Here is a 19,686-nt window from a genome sequence, read left to right on the forward strand (position 1 = left end):
TTAACGGCATCGTTGCATCAACGGCGCCGGAGAGGTCACCCAGCCACATGAGACGCACGCAAACAGCGCCAGTCCAGCGTCGCACAATGTGACCAGACAGATTTAACCAGAAGCAGTGTGCAATGTCATTCAAGTGAACTATGAGTAATGTTCCCGATTAAGGTTTTTAAGCCCTGTTTATAGTTCTGCGGCACACACACACACACACGCACACACATTCACGGCAGCGCGCTCGAAGGTACGAGCGGCTGCTTTCTCAGACGGCGCCGCCTCGCCGACGAGACACTGGCGCCACATGGTGGCACGCACGCGAAATGGTTGCTGCGGAAGTCGCTTGCAAAAGTTGCCAGCAGCGCGGCCGCAGCCATGCGCTGATTGGTCGGCGCCAAGTCGGCGCTCATCGATCCGCTTCCGGCGGCGGCGCCGGCGCCGAGATTTCTGGTGTGCCTTGAGTACGACGTTTCGGCTTGGCGCCTCCCTCAGCGTCGACGCTGAGCGGCGCCGGGTCACGAAACGCCAGCAAACGCCGGGAAAACGCCGAATGTGGTCGGGCCTTAAGGGTGAACACGCGAGCGCGTGGCCGACGGCACTGTCAGCGCCCCGTTACGGTCATCACTGGAAACATTGCGCATGCGCATCACGCCTTCCGCGAAATAATTGTTCCACCGCGCGCATGACGTCATGAATGCACTTGTTCGTCATCTGCTAGCCGCATTTTTGTTTTCTAAGCCCATGCATCCTGCATTTTAAGATTTCTTTAAACATCTGTGCTTGAACAGAACAAGACAAAAAAACTTGTATATCTATGGGGGCGTGTCTATTCGTTGTTGTGCATGCAACGCCGTATATAAAACAACCAAACATCTTTCGCAGCCGTTCATTCTGTCGCCAGATCGTATTATGGCTAGGGTTCCCGATGATGAACGGCGCTCAATTGTCGATCTTTCCCTGAAAGGTTATTCCCAGCGGTATATTGGCGCTTTAGTTAATAGGCCCCTGAAAACTGTGAACAGGATAATTCAAGCCTACAAGTATGAAGGTCGCATTCAGGATGCACCCCGCGCGCCCCGCCCTAAAGCTACCACAGACGATGAAGACGCCCTCATAGTTGCAGCTGCTGTTCGTAACCCTTTCTTGCCAGCCCCAGCATAGGCGAGGACTTGGATTTGGACGTTTCGGACACCACTGTTCGACGTCGCCTGCGTACTGCGGGCCTTCGCAGTCGCGTCGCAGCGCAGAAGCCACTACTAACGGCGGCAAACAAGGACGCACGACGGCAGTTCGCTGAGCTGCACGAAGCATGGACATCAGAAGGGTGGGGTCGCGTCATCTTTTCGGATGAGTCGACGTTTTCGACGCGACAAGACCAAAGATTGCGTGTTTGGAGACTACCAGGCACACGGTGAGGCAAACTTCCTGCTTTGAAAAGCAATTGTTTTAGTTAACGTCACAATGCCACGCAGGAACGACCCGGACAACGTGCAAGGTGTTTCTGCCAGTGGGAGATCGAGTGTGAACGTGTGGGGTGCTGTTTCAAGATATGGTTTAGGGCCCCTGCAACGTATACGTGGACACTTATCGTCGGAACAATACTGCAACATTTTGAACAATGTGCTGTTGCCATATGCGAGCAGTTTATTCCCAGACGGTGATTACCTGTTCCAACAGGACCGGTCACCGATACACACGGCGCGGGCTGTCAAGGAGTTCCAGGCGGAGCAGCACATGCAGCTACTGGAATGGCCTCCGAAAGGAGCGGACTTGAATGTGATAGAAAACGTGTGGGGCCGTCTGAAAGCTTCTTTGGCAAGGAAGCCCCTTTATTCCGCGACTTCGGACCAGTTGTGGGCGCAAGTCAGCAACGAGTGGGAAAGGCTGAAAGCCGATCGGGAATATGTTCGATCACTTTACGACTCGTTACCGTCCAGAATAGCTGCAGTCGTTGCTGTAAGTGGTCACATGACTCGCTATTAGATTTGCTCATGTTTTTATATTTGTTCTCATGGTCTTGTTTAACTTGAATTGCAAAAGTGCAATTTTCTTGAATAAAAAGTTTAATAATTATCCCTCTTACACTCACTTTTTTCCTTCACGCGCCAATCTTCAATCCAGATGGACCTTGAAATGCAGAAGGTATCAGCTCAGCGAACAAAAAATGCGGCTAGCAGACGACGAACAAGCGTATCGATGACGTGATGCGCGCGGTGGAAAGAGTGTTTCGCAAAGCACATGCTGCGCATGTGCAATGTTTCCAACGATGGCTGTTACGCGGCGCTGATAGTGCCGTCGGCCACGCGCTCGCGTGGCCGACAGTGCTCACCGCTGTACCTCGTATCCGAGCGCAGCGAAAGATGAAAAAGAACGCTTAGCGCAGCGGGAGATGAAAGAAGAGAGCGCGAGGAGAAAAGTGGAGGAGGAGGAGGCTACAATGAAAGTGTGAGGCGGTAAGCGGAGGAGGAGCGGAGGGGAGACGGCCTGCGCATGCGCTGAGTTGGCGGCGGCCATGGCTAGAGTGACCTAGAATATGGGAGAGTGTCCAAAGCGCCGGCTCCGGCGAGGGCCTTTTTCTGTGAACTGCCGCGCCGCGCCGCTGCTGCTCCGGACCCGTGGGCTTTTCGCGCTCGCGAAGCGCGCGGGAAGCGAGGGTCGTCTGCTACGCGCTGTAGTTTTTTGCGTTCATTTTCCACGCAAAGCACTTAAACTCTATTTAACTTCAACAGTGTGGCGCTGCATGGAGGTTATCCATCTTTGAGTGTTTCTTTGTGCTTGGGCAGCAAGATAATGCAAAAACTAACGTATCAAACTCATCAGCGCGGCCTAGCTCCGGTTGCTAGAGTTCGAGAACGGTGTTACGGTAACTGTGCGTGCACAGAAACGCGCTAAATGAGTCTGCGCAAGGAAAGAACGTAAAAAAAGATGGGCACGTGGGCAATAGCACCATGCTTGCAAGAATACGAGTAACGAAAAAAGTAAATTACTCGCGAAGTCAAGTGAAATACTTACGTGCTTGCAGTGACCGCTTCGCTCATCACTACGCGCTTTTCACTCACGGTCGGTAGTAGTTTAGAGCCATATGCATATGTATTTATTCATGAATTTGTTAGTCTCGACAATACTTTATCATGAACAGAGCGCAGTGAGAAGGTGTAAGGGAAACAAGAAAAGGAGCAGAGGCGGCCCTAACGCCGCAATATTGTTGGCCAATTTCGCTTCAGTGGATAGCGCGGTACATGAACAATTCTTGCTGTACGCTATCTCTTCAATACAAACTTCGCGCACGATGTACCTTAAGGTTCACCGTGAGCGAAGCTGGTTTCAAATTCAGACATTCGAAAAAAGGCCATTCCAGCCAATAGGTAAACAAACATAAAATGGTGAACAAATATATATTTTTCTACATTGAAATGAATAGATAGGTACTACTGGCCTAGCTATTTACTCATGTCTTATGCAAAAGGTATTGCAGCAATAGCCTTGTTTTATTAATCCATGAATCCTATCTGAAATTACCAACATATAACTTCTCATGATATAATAGTTATTGCTTAACGTGTGATTTTTTACATAAACTAACAACCATTCATGGCGCGTGATGATGTTTGTGCTTGCATTATATTGAGTGGAAAATCGTCTTGAAAACTACAATCTTTGATGCACTACAAATATCGCTATTGATTCTACATATCCCTAAAACAGTTACCTTCAATCAGTAAAACATGAGAAGTTTATGTTCTGGTGATTAGTTGCCTCTTTCATTATGTAACTACAAGTACGTAATTATTTATCAGTAAGTATATTTGCTGTGTACGAACTAGCGAGCATACGCAATAAATATTCCTATAAAGTTACTTTCACGTTCAAATTCGCTTAGTGTTTGCGCTCTTGCAATACAAGAAGGCGAAAGACGAGTTGCACATCCGTAAAGCATCAAGTTTCCGTTTTCTGACGTTCGCTCGTAATTATGAAATGAGACGTACGTACACAATGTTGCACTGTTAGCATTTCATTAATTTTGGTTTGTCTTGTTTTTTGCCGCCGTTTATTTCTCGTGTACCCTTTACGTACACGCCGTGGTAGCTTAGTGGCTTTGGTAGGTTGGACTGCTAAACTCGAAGACGCGGGTTCGATTCCCGGCCACGGCGGCTTACATTTCGATGGAGGCGAAATGCATAAAACACCCGTGTACATAGATATAGGTACACGTTAAAGAACCCCTAGCGGTCGAAATTACCGGGGCTCTCCAATACGGCGTTTCTTATAGCCAATGTATTGTGATTTTTTTATGTAAAACCCCAGAAAATATCATTACTATTATTACCCTTTACCTGTGCTCTCAGTTCTTCATAATAAATGAGCAAGTTCGACACACTGAGATCGAGATTGGCATTCAACACGGTCTTACCGTCACACCGTATCAGAGGGATTTCTGGCCGAAGAATGCGGGTTTGCACCACACGTAATATTGTTGTCGTTAATCGCGACGTGAATGAAAGTATGTTAAGTTACTAATGCCATGACCCATCAGTCATCTTAGCAACACATTTGTGCCTTTCCACGCTATACTTTGAAATATATACCAAGTGAACGAGCATTTGTATTTATTTTTGGTACCGCGGCCCCACCGACGGACACATTACGCTTCCCATGAGCCTGTTAAGGATTTCGCCTTAATAAACAGCAGAGCGCGACAGGCAGTCTTGTAAAACAAATCGAAGGAATGAAATAAAAGAAAGGGAACGATAGGGTGTAAAAGCGTTAGCATGAGCTCGCCATATCTTCCACGTCCTCCTGGTTGTCATCGCGATCTCCAGCTTATTTTCTTCTGCAGCACGTTCACGTTGCTCATTGCACGAATAACTAAATGAAGTAAGCGCGCGCAATGCGTTACTCAAACAGCCGCGTAAGAGCGGACCAAGCGAGCTAGAAGGAAATAGACAAAATACCCGTATTCACAGCCGGCAAACGCATTCTCCGTGCGGTGAGTCACTGCGGTATTACCTTGCGGTAACGTGGTACTTAATATATCCCAAATTATTGCGATGTTCGCTAATAGCAACCAAAATATCGGGATCGTAGCAGACGCCCGCCGCCTTGGCGCGGCTTCCGCAGCGGAGAAAGCCCACGGGTCCGGTACAGCAGCGCCGCGGCGCGGGAGTTCACACAAAAAGGTCCTCGCTCCTCCCATGCATTCGCGCGGCGCTTTGGACACTCAGTCTTGCGGCACAGCAAAGAAGCTGCATTGTTTGGGTCGCTTTGAATTTGTGCTGTTGAACTGGCAGTCTCCTGGTAGTTCTCGAAGCGTACACTTACTTTGAAGTAACTAGATTACGTTGCTGACTGTTCGCTGCACATTAGATGGTAAATTTTGTGCTTAACCGCAGCGCGAAGCTCAAGAGTAAATAACTTATCAAACGTTCTTAGCGTTTCGCCTACACCCAAACACGCTGGTTTCGCATTTACGTATTTTGGAATCCTATGAGCGAGATGGAAAAATCGGCTGAGGTAGAAGCAGCGAGTGAAGAGCCAGCGGTCGTGGGATGTTCAGGTAGCGTCATCGCTTTCGCTTGTGTTGCAGCTGGTGCTGCTCTCTTAACGAAAAATAAGAACCACAATTTTTCCTGAAAGTGCGTGTTGTTCTCCGTTGTCTCTTTGACTTTCTTTTTTTCCCATTTTTCTGCAGGTAACGATAACGGTCCTGCCTCAGTGACGGACGCTGCAGAACCGAGCGATGTAAGTGAAAAGCTAGTTAGCTGGGGCTAGACGAAGCTGTTAACTCGGTTCAGATTTCCCTTAGTGTCCATATTGATGTCGGATGTCGGAACGATGTATACCCCAATCACACGGGGCACCTTCGATCACAATCGAGACTATCTGTATTGAATTTTTCAATAACTTTTGGCTCTCTCTTTCAGATTACGCAAAGGGGCCAATCGCGATCGAGAAATACAATCCCAATCGGCTCTGTAGTTTCTGTGTAACATGTAGGTAATAGATACTTCGATGCTCATGTGAACAGCATCAGCTACGTCAACTTCGCCGCTTGTATTCAAAACGTCTAGGAAACTTCTCAAGTCGTATGCAGTTACGAGTAACTGCATGCGATTTGCTTGGCAGCTATAATGCTGGCGCCCGTAAAGAGGCCATGAAAGAATCTCAGTGGAATCTTTCGTGTGCGACGCCCCCTTCCTTTTAACATATTCACGTGCTGAATAATCGCTCGCGCATTTAAGTCATGGTGTCGCGAACACCCTGGTCAAATATTACATTTCCGTGCTTTGTTGTGAACTTACAATCTCACAAGCTTGATTGAATTTTCCTGTGCTTTCTTAATACTTCCACAGTCTTCTGTGGCATCTTGTGCATCGCCTCGTCTGTTCGCGCATTTAAAAGGACATATAACTGTTGCTGACCATTTACTAGTCGGTCACTAATGGTGGAAGTGAAACAAGTGCTGAGCGCTGCAACAGATTTGGTTAGAATTGCTAGAATTACCTTGACAGAAAATTAGGAAGCACTCTTGGGGGACACTTGCAGCAGAGACTATTAGCCAGGAATAACTGTGGTAGTATTGTCTTTCAGCCAAAGAAGAAGGCTAAGTGGACTAAAGGCAAACGGAGGAAGAGGGCTCGTGATGTCAATGCTCCGGAACGACCACTCACAGGCTATGTCCGCTTCCTGAATGATCGGCGGGAGGGTGTCCGAACTGCGAACCCTACGGCCAGCTTTCCAGATGTCACAAAGATCCTGGCCATTGAGTGGAGCAAGCTTAGTCCCCAGGAAAAACAGGTAAGGCGGCACTTGTCACAGAATGTACTGTAATCTAGCTCAAGTAATGTAAAAAATTATGAGAAATGGCAAGTACGGTACACTGTCAAGAGAACACACACATCGGCTGCTTGCACTTTGTGGGTGCTTCAACTACGGGTGCCATTGAAAGCAGTGCCCATGTGCTGCACAGGTGCATGCAGAGGAGCCAGCTTCTGCTGCTGTGTGCAAGGTCACAGGTTCGATTCCTGGCCATGGTGGTCGCATTGTGATTATAGCTGAATACAAAAACACTTGTATATTTAGATTTGAGCGCATGTTAAAGAACCCTAGGTGGTTAAAATCAATCTGGAGCCCCCACTATGACACCTCTTATACCAGTAATAAAGTATTTGAAAATTCGAATTGTATAATTTCACAGTAAGAGGTTTATTATCGGAAGAGAAAACAAAGGCCAAAGTATAATTAAAAAATTTTTTTGTAAACCCCAGCACCATATGTCAGTATGATGTTGCATATTTCGAAGTATATTTCTGTATTTCGGACCTTATGCCTGAGTTAAAGTTCTTGAAACTTGCTAAATTCACTGTTTGTTTTCTTTAAAATGCAATGTAGTCGATCTTCACTGCTAAATATATTTACTAGGCCCGAGCAGGTGCTGTCAAAATCTATGATGTCGCAGTGAGCTCGTGTAGAAATTTCAAGGCCGTGGCACCACCCATCTTTCATTCTGACGTCTTTTCTGGCTCACCAAACATCTCACAGTAAGAGTGGGTTTTGGGGATTTTAGAAGATTAATTTACTAATACAGATCATATTGCTTTTCCTTTTAGTGTCCTTTAAACGCAATAATTTGATTTGATCTGATTGCTATTCACGTCTTGCAAAGCTGGGCCTTGCACACTCCCTGCTGGGTGAAATTTGCTAAGGCCCCATGCTTACACGTTCACATTACCAGCGAACCACACTGTACCTAATGGGATCAAGAGAAAAGTCTTGTTTGGTAAAACTAGCAAGTAAACTCTTCTTATATGAAACCCACTTGGAATCTGTGTGCTCAAATTGTATTTAATCTGTATTTCTTTGCATGGGTAAGTACCTAAATTTGGAAATTGCCAGGAGCTCGAGCACATGAGTTCCGACAGTGACATGAGCCTGTCTTTTCGAAAAGTCTGCTCATACCTCGGCGTCTGATTGCAAGCAGCATTGCCAGCTTCCAAACAACATTTGTCTATTCACCTGCCTGGCACATGCCTGCCCAAGAGTCAAAAGCTGGGCTAGTTGGATGTAGTTTGCATGAAATATAATTGGGACTTGCATTTTTCACTGAAACTGCTGCATCTGCAACTCGTTTTTTGATCTCATATTAAAATAATTAAAATGGAGATAACTATTTGCTTTGAATGGAATCTGTTGGACACCAATTTTAGGAAGGTTGACAGGCAGTGGGAATAAATTATTAAAACTGGCAGGCTAGTTAGACTAAAGTGTGCCCTAACACTTCGCTAGAGCAGTAAAGTTATTGTGGATGGAAATATGTCAGTATGTCTTGCATGTGCGGTCTTTAGCAGCACCTTGACTATATTATAGTCCACAAACAATTTAGCCAGCAATTTATAGGTTTCTAGAGGTCTCATTTTTGCGTTTTCAGTAATGCCATACAGTGTTAAGAAATTATTCTGTTAACAATTCACGGGACCACATTTTTCAGTGCATGTCCCTCCAGCGACATGGCCTTCTCATGAATTTTGTTATTTATGAATTATTTCAAAACTTCACAGTGGAAGGAAAATGTTGAAAAAACATCCATTGTCGTTGGCTTCATCAGAGGCTACAAGTCTTGGGAAGTAGATGGCATATGAAGTCCAACTTCACATTGGCTCAGGGCCTATTTTATCGGGACTTTCGACTTTCCCATTGGTACTTCCAACAAGTTTTGTGGTTACGTTGAAAACTGCCACTGTACTGACATCATCAGAAAATTTTAGCTTGCTGTTCTCACCCCCAACTTGACAATTTTGTGTGTGCTAGCTTAACCATGCATATGAGGCTTAGCTAGAATGTGCATAGCTGGCAGGAGTGGTAGCAGTAAGAGTAGGGCAGTAGCAAAATGCTAAAATTATCTAGTGTTGGTTTGGAATGCTGATAGCATTGGAAACACATAATTTGATTTTGATTTGGATCACCGTCCTCTTCTGCTGCGTCATATATTGGTATTGTGTCCAACACTTTCTGCCTTGCTTCTAGAGCAAAGACAGCAGCATCAGTCAACATTTCCTTGCTGCTTCCTTCACACACTGGTGCAAGGGTGACTACGCTCACACATGTGATTCAAACAGGGCTCTAGTGCACTTATAGATGTATGTGTACAGCACCAGAAATGTTCTCATGCGCCAATCTTTTCCCACAACAACCAGCGTGCAGGCACGCCTAGCATACTGCATGCATAGTGAGCCAATTATTGCGATAGCAATTATATGGACACTCAAAAGCAGATTTCTGCCGTCGCCGTCGCCGTGAGGTTCCGTATGACGTCATTTGGAGAAGAAATCGTCGCCGCGCGCCGAACGCTGTATGTGCGAGTGAAAGGGCGTGAGGGGCGCGTCTTTCACGGGGAGTGAACGCACGGCGGAGAACAAACGCGCGTTCTGCGCCGTGCTCGCTTAAGGGCTGCAGAAGTAGGCGTCTCTGTTCTCCTTCACAATCACCATGTATGTAGAGCAAACGCGCCTTCTTCCGACGAGCGAGAGGCCGTGGGGGAGGGGGAGGGAAGGGAGGCGACGTTTAGCTGCGGCACGCTGTGCCTATTTATATCAGAGGCTCCGGCAACAGTCACCAACGCCGCACGCATTTTGAGCGAACGCGGGCAAAACGCCGATGGCGTCGACAACAGTTCTGCGTGTTGCCGGTGCTGCTGCATGTCCAAGTTTATACAGCTGATAAAGCTAATATCATTACTCCGTATAGCTCTCTACAAGTTTGCTATCGCAATTGATGCTTCGCCTTTCAGGTGAAACTGCGACAACTTTTTTATGTGATACTTAGAAAACTCAGCATACTCTGTTGTCATATCTACATGCATGGTGCTTTCACACATTGCATTGATGGTCCAATACTAGGTGATCGCCGTTCAGCTACAGGAAGTTAAGCAACACTGTGAGACCACCTGCGGAGTGCACCTTTAGTAAATTAGCGTACAGCTTTACAAAAAAAGAAACCCAACGATATACACATGATGCACAAGAGGTGTTCAACATTTGCCAATTGTTGCATGACTCTGTAATACTCTTGCGATTGTTTTGTTTGATAGATGCAGACTTGAGGGCACCTCCTTGCCAACCTGAACCTGCCATTATCTCATTGTTCGGTTTAGAGCGTTTCAGGAATGTCTTGGCCCAGAAAAAGTGACTTCTCATTTACACAGGCGTAAAGTCAGCCAGAAGCAAAATTCATTTCCATGAGACAATGGTGAACGAGGCTTTTGTAAATGTGTTTTGGCTGAACTGGGATCGAAATTTGGACTCTGAAATGTGAGCAATTGTGTTCACTTTGTGCAGAAATATTTGGATGAGGCTGAGAAAGACAGGGAGCGCTACTCAAAGGAAATGGAGCAGTACCAGCAGACGGAAGCCTACAAAACGTTCACAAAGAAGCAGCATGAAAAGAAAGCCAAAGGTATTTACGAACATTTTGATCTCCAATAATTCATGTAGTATGGATGTTTACAGAATTCTTTACGATTAAAGTTTTTTGATGACAGGGGCAAAGTCGACTGAAAATGAGAAAGGACTGATTTGCTGAATGAGATGTGGATTGCCTGTTACACGTTTCTTCTGGGCGTTTTCTAAGAAAAGGGCAATAAATGTGAAGATGATCTTGTTTTTCTAGCACATCATATAGGTTGGCTGTGGTCAGAAATGACGTAATAATCACTAATGAACGAGTTCGTCATTGTTGCAGTTCCTAATGTCCACGAGGTCGAGAAAAATGCATAACTAAGAAAGCCTTTGTTGCTGTGCCTTTAACGTTTACTTGAACTCTTCACTGTAACAGTGTGTATAGTGTTTAGTTGTCATACTTTCACTGGTCTCTTTAGTATGGAAGTGGCTTAAGGTGTTTTGGTACATTTCGCTTGGCGACAAATCATTACAGCTTTACTTAAGGGAATGTTACTTATGGTGCTGCCCACAAAACTATTTGATTTCCAATACCCTTCAGTGTGACATGGAAACTTTAATGCTGGCTTTAAGACATTGAGAATGAGTTCATTTGCATTCCCATGTTTTTAATGCGAAAACATTATATACCCCATTACGCGAACATCTGGCCTGTAGTCGGCAGCGTGAACCGATTGATGGTACCAAAAATGGCCGACTGGCAAACACTAAAAACACACAAAAGATACTTGGATTGACGTCCAATTTCTCAGTGAGGTCCCTGGAAACAAAGCAAATTAATACCTTTGAAGAGAAAATTAGGTAAATTGCGGTCTGGGTGAGAATCGAACCTGGGCCTCTGAGGTGCAAGACAAGCCCGCTTCTCCTCCATGGGCGGGGCTCCACGGTTTTCGTTCACTAAAGATGTGCCTAGTGCGTGTGTCATTTGCATGTCATGTTGCAGCCATCTGGCGGACTAAACGTGTGGCCTAGTGCATGCTTAGTTAGGCGCATGACGACACAGCCATGGTAGGAGGTGACGCCATGTCATGAGTGTAAAAAAAAATGAGCGCAGCTTGCCCTAGTGGTGCAAGGCTGGAGCAAGCAGCAGAGCTTGTGATCGACCAAGCTACAGCAGGGTCGCTATCCCGACGACGGTGGATACTCAAACGCAGACTCTCACGTTCTCGTTCTCGAAACTCGGGATCTTCGACTTGACGACGCCTCTTCTCGGCTGCAGCTTCAGCATGGTATTCCGGATCGGCTCGCCGCTGCCCATGCGCAGATTCTTGTTTGGCCACACGACGCGCTTTAAGACGTGGCCTGGCAAAGTGTTGACATGTCTAGGCGAAGTGAGGCACATGTGGTTGCTAGGCGACACGAAGTGACATGATGGCTAGATGGAGCACGTGCGCGGTTGTAGCAGCTCGGCGTGGCGGTGCGGAGCAGCAACGAAGCGGGGCACAGCTGTGCCAAGTGGTTTGCTAGGCAACGTGCGGTGACGTCATCGCCAGGCGCAGTTTCTGGTCTACGCTATACTGGCCAACCTGTTAACCGCTGTTAAAAATGAGTGTATGAAATAAAAAGTATTAATGTCCAATTGAACGCCGCTGAGCGGTCCTTCGAGTTTTGAACACATCGCAAGATGCTTGGTGCATTTTTATTTGATCTTACCGAGGCGCAGTTAGAACGCAAGCGAGAGCTTGTGCAAAGAAGGAATGCACGGTAAAAAAAAAAAAAAAAAAAACATTTCACCAAAGGGACTTTAAATGTTCTCGCATTCCCACACGTTAGCAATCGTGAGTGTCTGCGAAATATTTTTTTTTCATTTTTCAGGGGATTTCCAGCGAGACTTATGCAGTGAAAAAATGAACAAAAAAGAACAAATTTTATTTTACATGCCCATATTTGCGAACACAGAAGTCCAGCTTATGTTATTTATTCATTTTTGTTTATTGTAAAAGGTAGCTGTGGTCACGTTACAGCATGAGCATGTACTACTTGTCCCGCGATCACCGCAAGAGAACCCTCGCTTTCTAATAAAATGTTTGCTTCATGTTCAGGTGGTGATGTCAGTGCAGCAGCAACTACAAATGGCACAACGGCTGATGTGAGTGCTGATTCTGCTAACATTTGCACGCTTCCTGTTGGGTTTCAGGCAGACTTGTATAGGTTACGGAACATAAGTAACTGATGACAATGACAATTACTTCTGTAAAAAATGTAATGGATTATGGTTACAAATTACTCCCTACAAAAATAATAGAGCAATTACTAAAAAGTAATCAATTAACTTAATGTTACTTTCCTCCCTATTTAATTAACATTGCACAAAGTATAATAAGGTGGCCTGGCTCCTTCAATACGTCCTCTGCAGCCCTTCACACATTGTTTATCTGCACTAAGACTTGCTTTTAAACATTTTCTGTGATAATCTTGTCTCGTTTTTTTGTGGAGACATCTGCAGTAGCACTGAAAACTAGCTCAATGTGCAGGCTGGAGAGAAGGGCTGTATTGTAACATACAAACGCATTGCGCATAAGATTGTGGTTATTTAGTGCCACGATGCTCGGACCTGGGTTGTGTATAAAGCCAAACGCTTCATTGTTACTGGGGCTACAAAAAAGGGTTCCTGATAGGGCCATAGAAACATTGAAAAATCTGGATCAACGTCCCATGTGGGCATCGCTATCTGTAAGCACTGTTTGAATTTGTTGGCCTCCTCCCGGTGGCCTTTACTCGTTAGCCACTTAGACTTAAATGACTAATTGTAACAGACATGGGCAAAACATTCACATTCCTTAAAAACGTGGGCAAATCTTCAATGCAATTTAATATAAGGCTGCATATTATTCAGCACTAACAATACTTTTCGTGTCTTGCAGTTGCAAAAATAGGTGTATATGAATCATGTATATATGAAACAGAAACATGTTCATTTAATGGCGAAAAATTCTGTCTATATCAGAGGAAGTGTGACTGCTCTAAGTGAAAAAGAATTGAGAAGCAGCGCTTGCAGCCTATGAAGGCCGCTTAAAAGCACTTCTAGGAGAGAGAGAAGGTTGTTTAAAGAGGAAAGCACATAGGTCGGACTTCCAAGAAGGTGTGCAAATATGCAATCCTGCCCTGTTGAGGTGATGAAGGTGTAGCTGCTGGACACTGGTTGTGGCAAAGAGGTTCTTGTTCTTCTTCTTGGGTGTTACGTGCCAAAACCAGTTCCGATTATGAGGCACGCTGTAGCGGAGGGCTCCGGATTAATTTAGACCACCTGCTGTTCTTTACCGTGCACTACAACGCAAGCACACGGGCGTTTTTGCATTTCGCCTCTATCGAAATGCTGCCGCTGCGGCCGCGATATGGCAAAGAGCTAACCCACGTACATGTTTTCATCCCTCCAAATCCAAGTGCTCAAAGCGGTGTCACCTCTTATAGCTTGTTTCGTCAAAATGTAACTGGTTACTGAAGAAAGTAATTGCATTACAGTGAGCGTTCCTGAGTACACAAAGGAATAGTTAAGTTGCAAAGTTACCAAAAAGTGCTATTGATTAAATGTAATTATTGCATGTGATTCATTACATACAAGTCGGGTTCAAGGTACGATAAATTAAAGACGGGAGTATGAAGGGCTCATTAAGGCTGTTCATGGGGCCTGAAGTTATTGCAACTGCTGCAACTGTGTAGATGAGAAATCTGCGCCCACTCTGCACTGAAAGGGTTGCCTGGACTTTCAAAAACGGAACTATGCCCTGAAGCGCCGTTTTACTGTACCATTTAAAGTAGCATTGCGTGGTCCAGCGGCTGCATTAGCTCTGCGGTGGACCGAGTCACGGGATCGTACTGCTGTCTCTTCCGTGGGTTGCTGTCTATACTCGATACCTTCCACCCCGAGGTGTACGGGTTGCTTAGGCAACGGGACAACCACGTTTTTCAGGTGGCAGCGAGTGATCGTGCTGGCGCTGAGCCAGACCCCGCACTCCTGTATGACCAATGTAAAATGGTGACCGAAGTTTCGAACGCTGTATAGTGTCTTGCTCGATTATTCGAACATGACGTGTACATTGGCGCGGACATGGTGACTGTGAACAATTTTTTGCCATTCAATTTGTTGCCCCCACTTTTCTTGCTGTGGCGATTTCATGGGGAAAGAATGGCATGTGGTCACTACCAAGATTTGGTCGGCTCGGCACCAAACGGCAACTTTAACCGCTGGATACTGACGAAGTGCCGCTGGTTAAGCCTTGCGGTATCGTACAGCCTTGACACAAAATTCACTGGCAGCTGATGCGGTGGCGGGAAAGGTCGTCGTGGCGAGATGGCCTCCAATATTTTCGGGCCAGTAAACTGGCCAGTAAACCGAGAAATCTGCGGAGTACAATCAACCTCTTTATATGGCTTTCATAGATTATGAAAAGGCATTTGATTCAGTACAGATACCAGCAGTCATAGAGGCATTGTGTAATCAAGGAGTACAGGAGGCATACGTGAATATCTTAGCAAATATCTACAAGGATTCCACAGCTACCTTGGTTCTCCACAAGAAAAGTAGAAAGTTACCTATCAAGAAAGGGGTCTGGCAAGGAGACACAATCTCTCCAATGCTATTCACTGCTTGCTTAGAGGAAGTATTCAAGCTCTTAGACTGGGAAGGCTTAAGAGTGAGGATCAGCGGCGAATATGTCAGCAACCTTCGGTTTGCAGATGACATTGTCCTATTCAGCAACAGTGGGGCCGAATTACAGCAGATTATTGAGGACCTTAATCGAGAAGTGCGAGAATTGGGTTGAAGATGAATATGCAGAAGACAAAGATAATGTTCGGGAACAAGAATTCAGGGTCGCCAGTCAGCCTCTAGAGTCTGTAAAGGAGTGCGTTTATCTAGGTCAATTACTCATGGGGACCCTGATCATGAGAAAGAATTACAGAAGAATAAAATTGGGTTGGAGTGCATACGGCAGGCATTGCCAAATCCTGACTGGGAGCTTACCACTGTCGTTAAAAAGAAAAAGTGTACAATCATTGCATTCTACCGGTGCTAACATGTGGGGCAGAAACTTGGAGGTTAACAAAGAAGCTCGTGAACAAGTCAAGGACCGCACAAAGAGCGATGGAACGAAAAATCTTAGGAGTAACGGTTAAGAGACAGGAAGAGAGCGGTGTGGATCAGAGAACAAACGGGGATAGCCGATGTTCTAGTTGACATTAAGCGGAAGAAATGGAGCTGGGCAGGCCATGTAATGCGTAGGATGGATGACCGGTGGACCATTAGGGTTACAGATGGATACCAAGAGAAGGAAAAGCGCAGTCGAGGACGGCAGAAAAACCAGGTGGGATGATGAAGTTAGGAAATTCGCGGGCGCAAGTTGGAATACGCTAGCGCAAAGACGGGTAATTGGAGATCGCAGGGAGAGGCCTTCATCCTGCAGTGGACAAATATAGGCTGCTGCTGCTGCTGCTGATGATGAATGAAACCGCTTAGGTGATTGGCGTAAGATCATGGGCTAGACTGGTGGCCAGAAGCCCAGATTCGGTACGCGGGTGACATGCCAGCAACTACCATGAACGCTTTCGCAAAGTTTGTTTTGCACTTACAGGATGGAATGGCAAAAGCTCGTGTGTAGGGAGGAAGCTCCAAACTGAATTCGCTGATCACAGCCTAATCTGACAGCATTACATGTGCACAGTCAAAGGTCACGTGCGTATATCTGCACTTCGCAACGGTGCACGATGCACATAGAGCTGCGCAATGAGCGAAAGTAAACCGCTACGGCAGTGTCGACCATTGCAGTACTTCAAGTAGATGGTTATCAGTAAATCACAGCACAGCAAACACTAAGTAAATTTTCATGCCGCTCGCGGTAACTTTTTTCAAAAGAGTGCTCCCATCTTAAAGGATACATTTATAGGAACAAGATCACGCTGAAGCTTTTCAAAATGCATGTGAATTCTGTACTTACACGTTGAAGTGCTTCTGTGCTTTTTTAAGCACATCTTAGGACACTACCGCTTTGTCGCAGTCCAAAGTAAGGACTGCGATGAAAGGATGGTGGTGATTTTTTGTGTTTGGATTGAATTTATGAACCAGGTGACCACTTGCTATTTTCACATGCATTTCCCACTGTAAAAGCTCCATATAGTATAGTTTGCAATCACTTTCATAAACCTGCTCCGAAAGTCCATTTTACTGCTCCAAAATGCATTTTTGGCTGCTCCAAAATGAGATGGGCCATTTGCATCACTGAGATGGACTTGCATAAATACTTATAATAAGAATAAGAAAGTAGATATACAGGAATAGATATATTTTGATTGGCACTTGAGTCGCATCGGAATGCATATATCTGTTGTGACTCTATAAGTGAGTTGAGCAGTGATTCCAAGAGTAGGCCGCTTGACTCATTTGCAAAAGAGCAGCCCACGTTCACATCCATAGTGCAATCGAACTGTGTATGTGAGCACACGCAAAGAAACTCTATAGTTGTGCGCCCATCAGAAAAACCAAACGAGTCAGAAACTTGAAGTAATCCTTCGTCCCATCATCAATGAGGGGCAATCATTTTTCGTGAGTCTCAAGAAAAGAAACGCAGGCATCACACCATCGTTGTATATACCAGTGCCCACCTGTGAAAAGATGTAATCGCATCTCAGGGAGCAATAAATGACTGAGCATCTAGCGGTAGCCCTTTAAGAGATTAGAAACGAGATAAACATCAGTTCTTGCAAGCACGACAAACGGAACCAGCCTGCGAGAGAAAACTAATCACCACTCAGATGCGCAAATGGTTGTTGATTTTCTGGGGTAAAAGCCTTGAAATTGAAACCAAGATGAGCACAGAGCAAAAAAAAAAAAAATCTTGTATCCACACAAGGTGGCAGCACTTGCTGGGCGCCATGTATTGCGCCTTAAGCACTCAAAGAGGTAAAATAATTTTGGGGGCAAGTCTGAAGTCAGCTGCTATAAATGTCTTTAATGACCATAAGCAAGAGCACTACAATTCTACGTGGACACAGGTGTGTGGTCACATAGTTAAATCCATTCTTTATTGTTGTGGGGGCCACCGAGCACAGCGCCATGCGGCAAGCAAGCCAAGCGGACTGCCGAGAAGATCCCGGCTACTAGTAGACTCTACTCCGGCTTCCCGGAGACAGTGACACGTACGGGCCAACAGCATTGAACCGCAAGTCAGACCGCCAGCCTAATGATTTAGAATAAACAGTGTTGTTACTCGTTACCCGACCCGACTACTACGTGGAGGCAGTGGCGGGATAGCCAATGTAGCAAGACGCCCACGGGGACAGTGATGAGCTTAGCCGCACACCAAAACCAGTGTCTTGCCAGGCTCATGACAGAGACAAAGCGCACGTGAACGACTCTCCCGCCACAATGGCGTTCAACTCGCTTGCCTTAGAGCAACCAACAAAACCTGATTTCCGCAAGCCTGAAGTTGGATGCGATCGCATCGCAGGTGGGAATGTTATCGCCGCATATCCAGTCTCACAAGCCAGGACGAGACGACGCAAAGCAACATATTTCTCTACTCCATGGGTGAAGAAGCGGAGAACATGTTCAATGCCATGAAACTGACTGACGAACAGATGTCTATGACGTCGGGGTGAATGCTTTTGAGAAGCATTTTCTGCCCCGCATGAATGCCATGTACGAGTGAGCGAGATTCAGTTCTAGGAAGCAAGAGCCGCATGAAAGCCATCGATGCATTTGTTACCGAGCTTTTCAAGATGGCAGAAAGGTGCAACCACGAAACTCTCGAAGACGACTTAATTTGGGATAGGCCGTGGTCGGCTTGCATGTCAGTAAACTCTGTAAAAGGCTGCAGCGTGACACTGAACTCCCTCTTTTTGAGAAAGCTATTACAGCTGCCCACAATTCTAAGTCTGTCAAACTGCAGCATAAAGAAATCCACTCCATCGAACAGCCGGCTCTCGTAGAAGTCTGCAGCCAGGCAAGCGTTGAAACCCGCCAAAAAGAAACGAAAGCACCCTTTAGGTAGTTGCACCCACAGTGCAGAAGCAAGGTGAAAGAGGAATGCTGAAAATGGTGTGGTGGTGTGCGCGACTGCATGAATACACAGCGGCCCATGGCGAACAAACCATGCAACCACTGTGCCCATGCAGCCTATTTTTAAATCTATTTAGAACCGTTGGAACCATTTTTATCTTATTGCGGCAGCTCGCGCTGTATTTAAAGCGCCTCTTCTATCGCGCAAGCGAGAGGGTAATTACTTGTGATCAGAAATTTCGTATAATAAATTGTTATGCTTAAACAAGGCCGTACTTTGTAAGCAGCACTGCCCTCATGCATCTGCCTCCAAGTTGCAAGACATCAAAAGTGACATTTTTTCTCATACCGCCTACCTTGGGTCAGCTTTTCGGCGCTCTTGGGGGCAGGCAAAAATTCTGGGGGGGCTGCCGCCCCCCATGCCCCCCTCTGGCACCGCCCCTGCAGCTCAGAGTGTCTGCGGAGCGCAGTGGTGGCCCCGGTACATGGCGTTCGTTGTAACGCAATAAATCAGCTGTAGGGGACGCCTTAATTCCTGTGTTGTACAGGCAAATTCGTTGTAGTGGTATTTGTTGTAGAGCCGTTCACAATACATATGAAAGATGGGAATTCACCCGGGACATAATCACTCCTTCGTTATACTGGGCATTTCGTAGTAGAGATTTTCAACTGTACCTTCATTTTCTTTCTTTTTCTTCTTTTGCAGGCACCAAGTGAAGACAGCAAGAAGGATGAGATACCTGGCTTCGACATTCCAATCTTCACAGAGGAGTTCCTTGATCACAACAAGGGTCAGCATCATTTGAATATCTGCTGTGATGTTGGTCTTACTGATTCAGTCATTAATTTATATTTTGCTGCAGTATTTAAAGGTAAATGGTAAAGTTTACTTTTCAACACTGCACTCATAAAGACGGCATGGCAAAAATGGGATAATGATACAGTGAATTACAAACCTAGCATTTTACCTACCTAACATGATAAAAAAGCAGACGGCTTTTCACCTTATAATAAGAAAACGATGCATTTTTGTATAATTTTCTGTGGTATTACGGTAGAGTTTCATTAATTTGATTTTAGTAAACTTTTTTTAATTCGATCTAGACCTAAGGTGCCCAACATTTCTACGAGCCAAAACATTTTTATTATTTCAGTCCTGAAATTGGCTCCCGCCAGATAATTCAAACTTGACCGATTGGCATGAATGCGCCTGACCCTAAAGTAACCCAAATGTCTGCAGTGTCTGATGGG

The 19,686-nt window shown here is 45.7% G+C and overlaps 1 protein-coding gene across 1 annotated transcript; it reads left to right on the forward strand.

Moving 5' to 3' along the window:
* Positions 1 to 5,218: 5,218 nt before the first annotated feature.
* On the forward strand, positions 5,219 to 19,333 carry LOC119444697 (high mobility group protein 20A-like). The gene is made up of 6 exons (XM_037709058.2): positions 5,219 to 5,545; positions 5,681 to 5,730; positions 6,580 to 6,786; positions 10,323 to 10,440; positions 12,485 to 12,531; positions 19,142 to 19,333. The coding sequence occupies exons 1-6, from the start codon at positions 5,476 to 5,478 to the stop codon at positions 19,316 to 19,318; spliced, it is 669 nt and encodes a 222-aa protein (XP_037564986.2). The 5' UTR covers positions 5,219 to 5,475; the 3' UTR covers positions 19,319 to 19,333.
* Positions 19,334 to 19,686: the final 353 nt, after the last annotated feature.

The sequence above is a fragment of the Dermacentor silvarum genome, chromosome 3 (genome assembly GCF_013339745.2).
Source record: "Dermacentor silvarum isolate Dsil-2018 chromosome 3, BIME_Dsil_1.4, whole genome shotgun sequence".
Taxonomy (NCBI): domain Eukaryota; kingdom Metazoa; phylum Arthropoda; class Arachnida; order Ixodida; family Ixodidae; genus Dermacentor; species Dermacentor silvarum.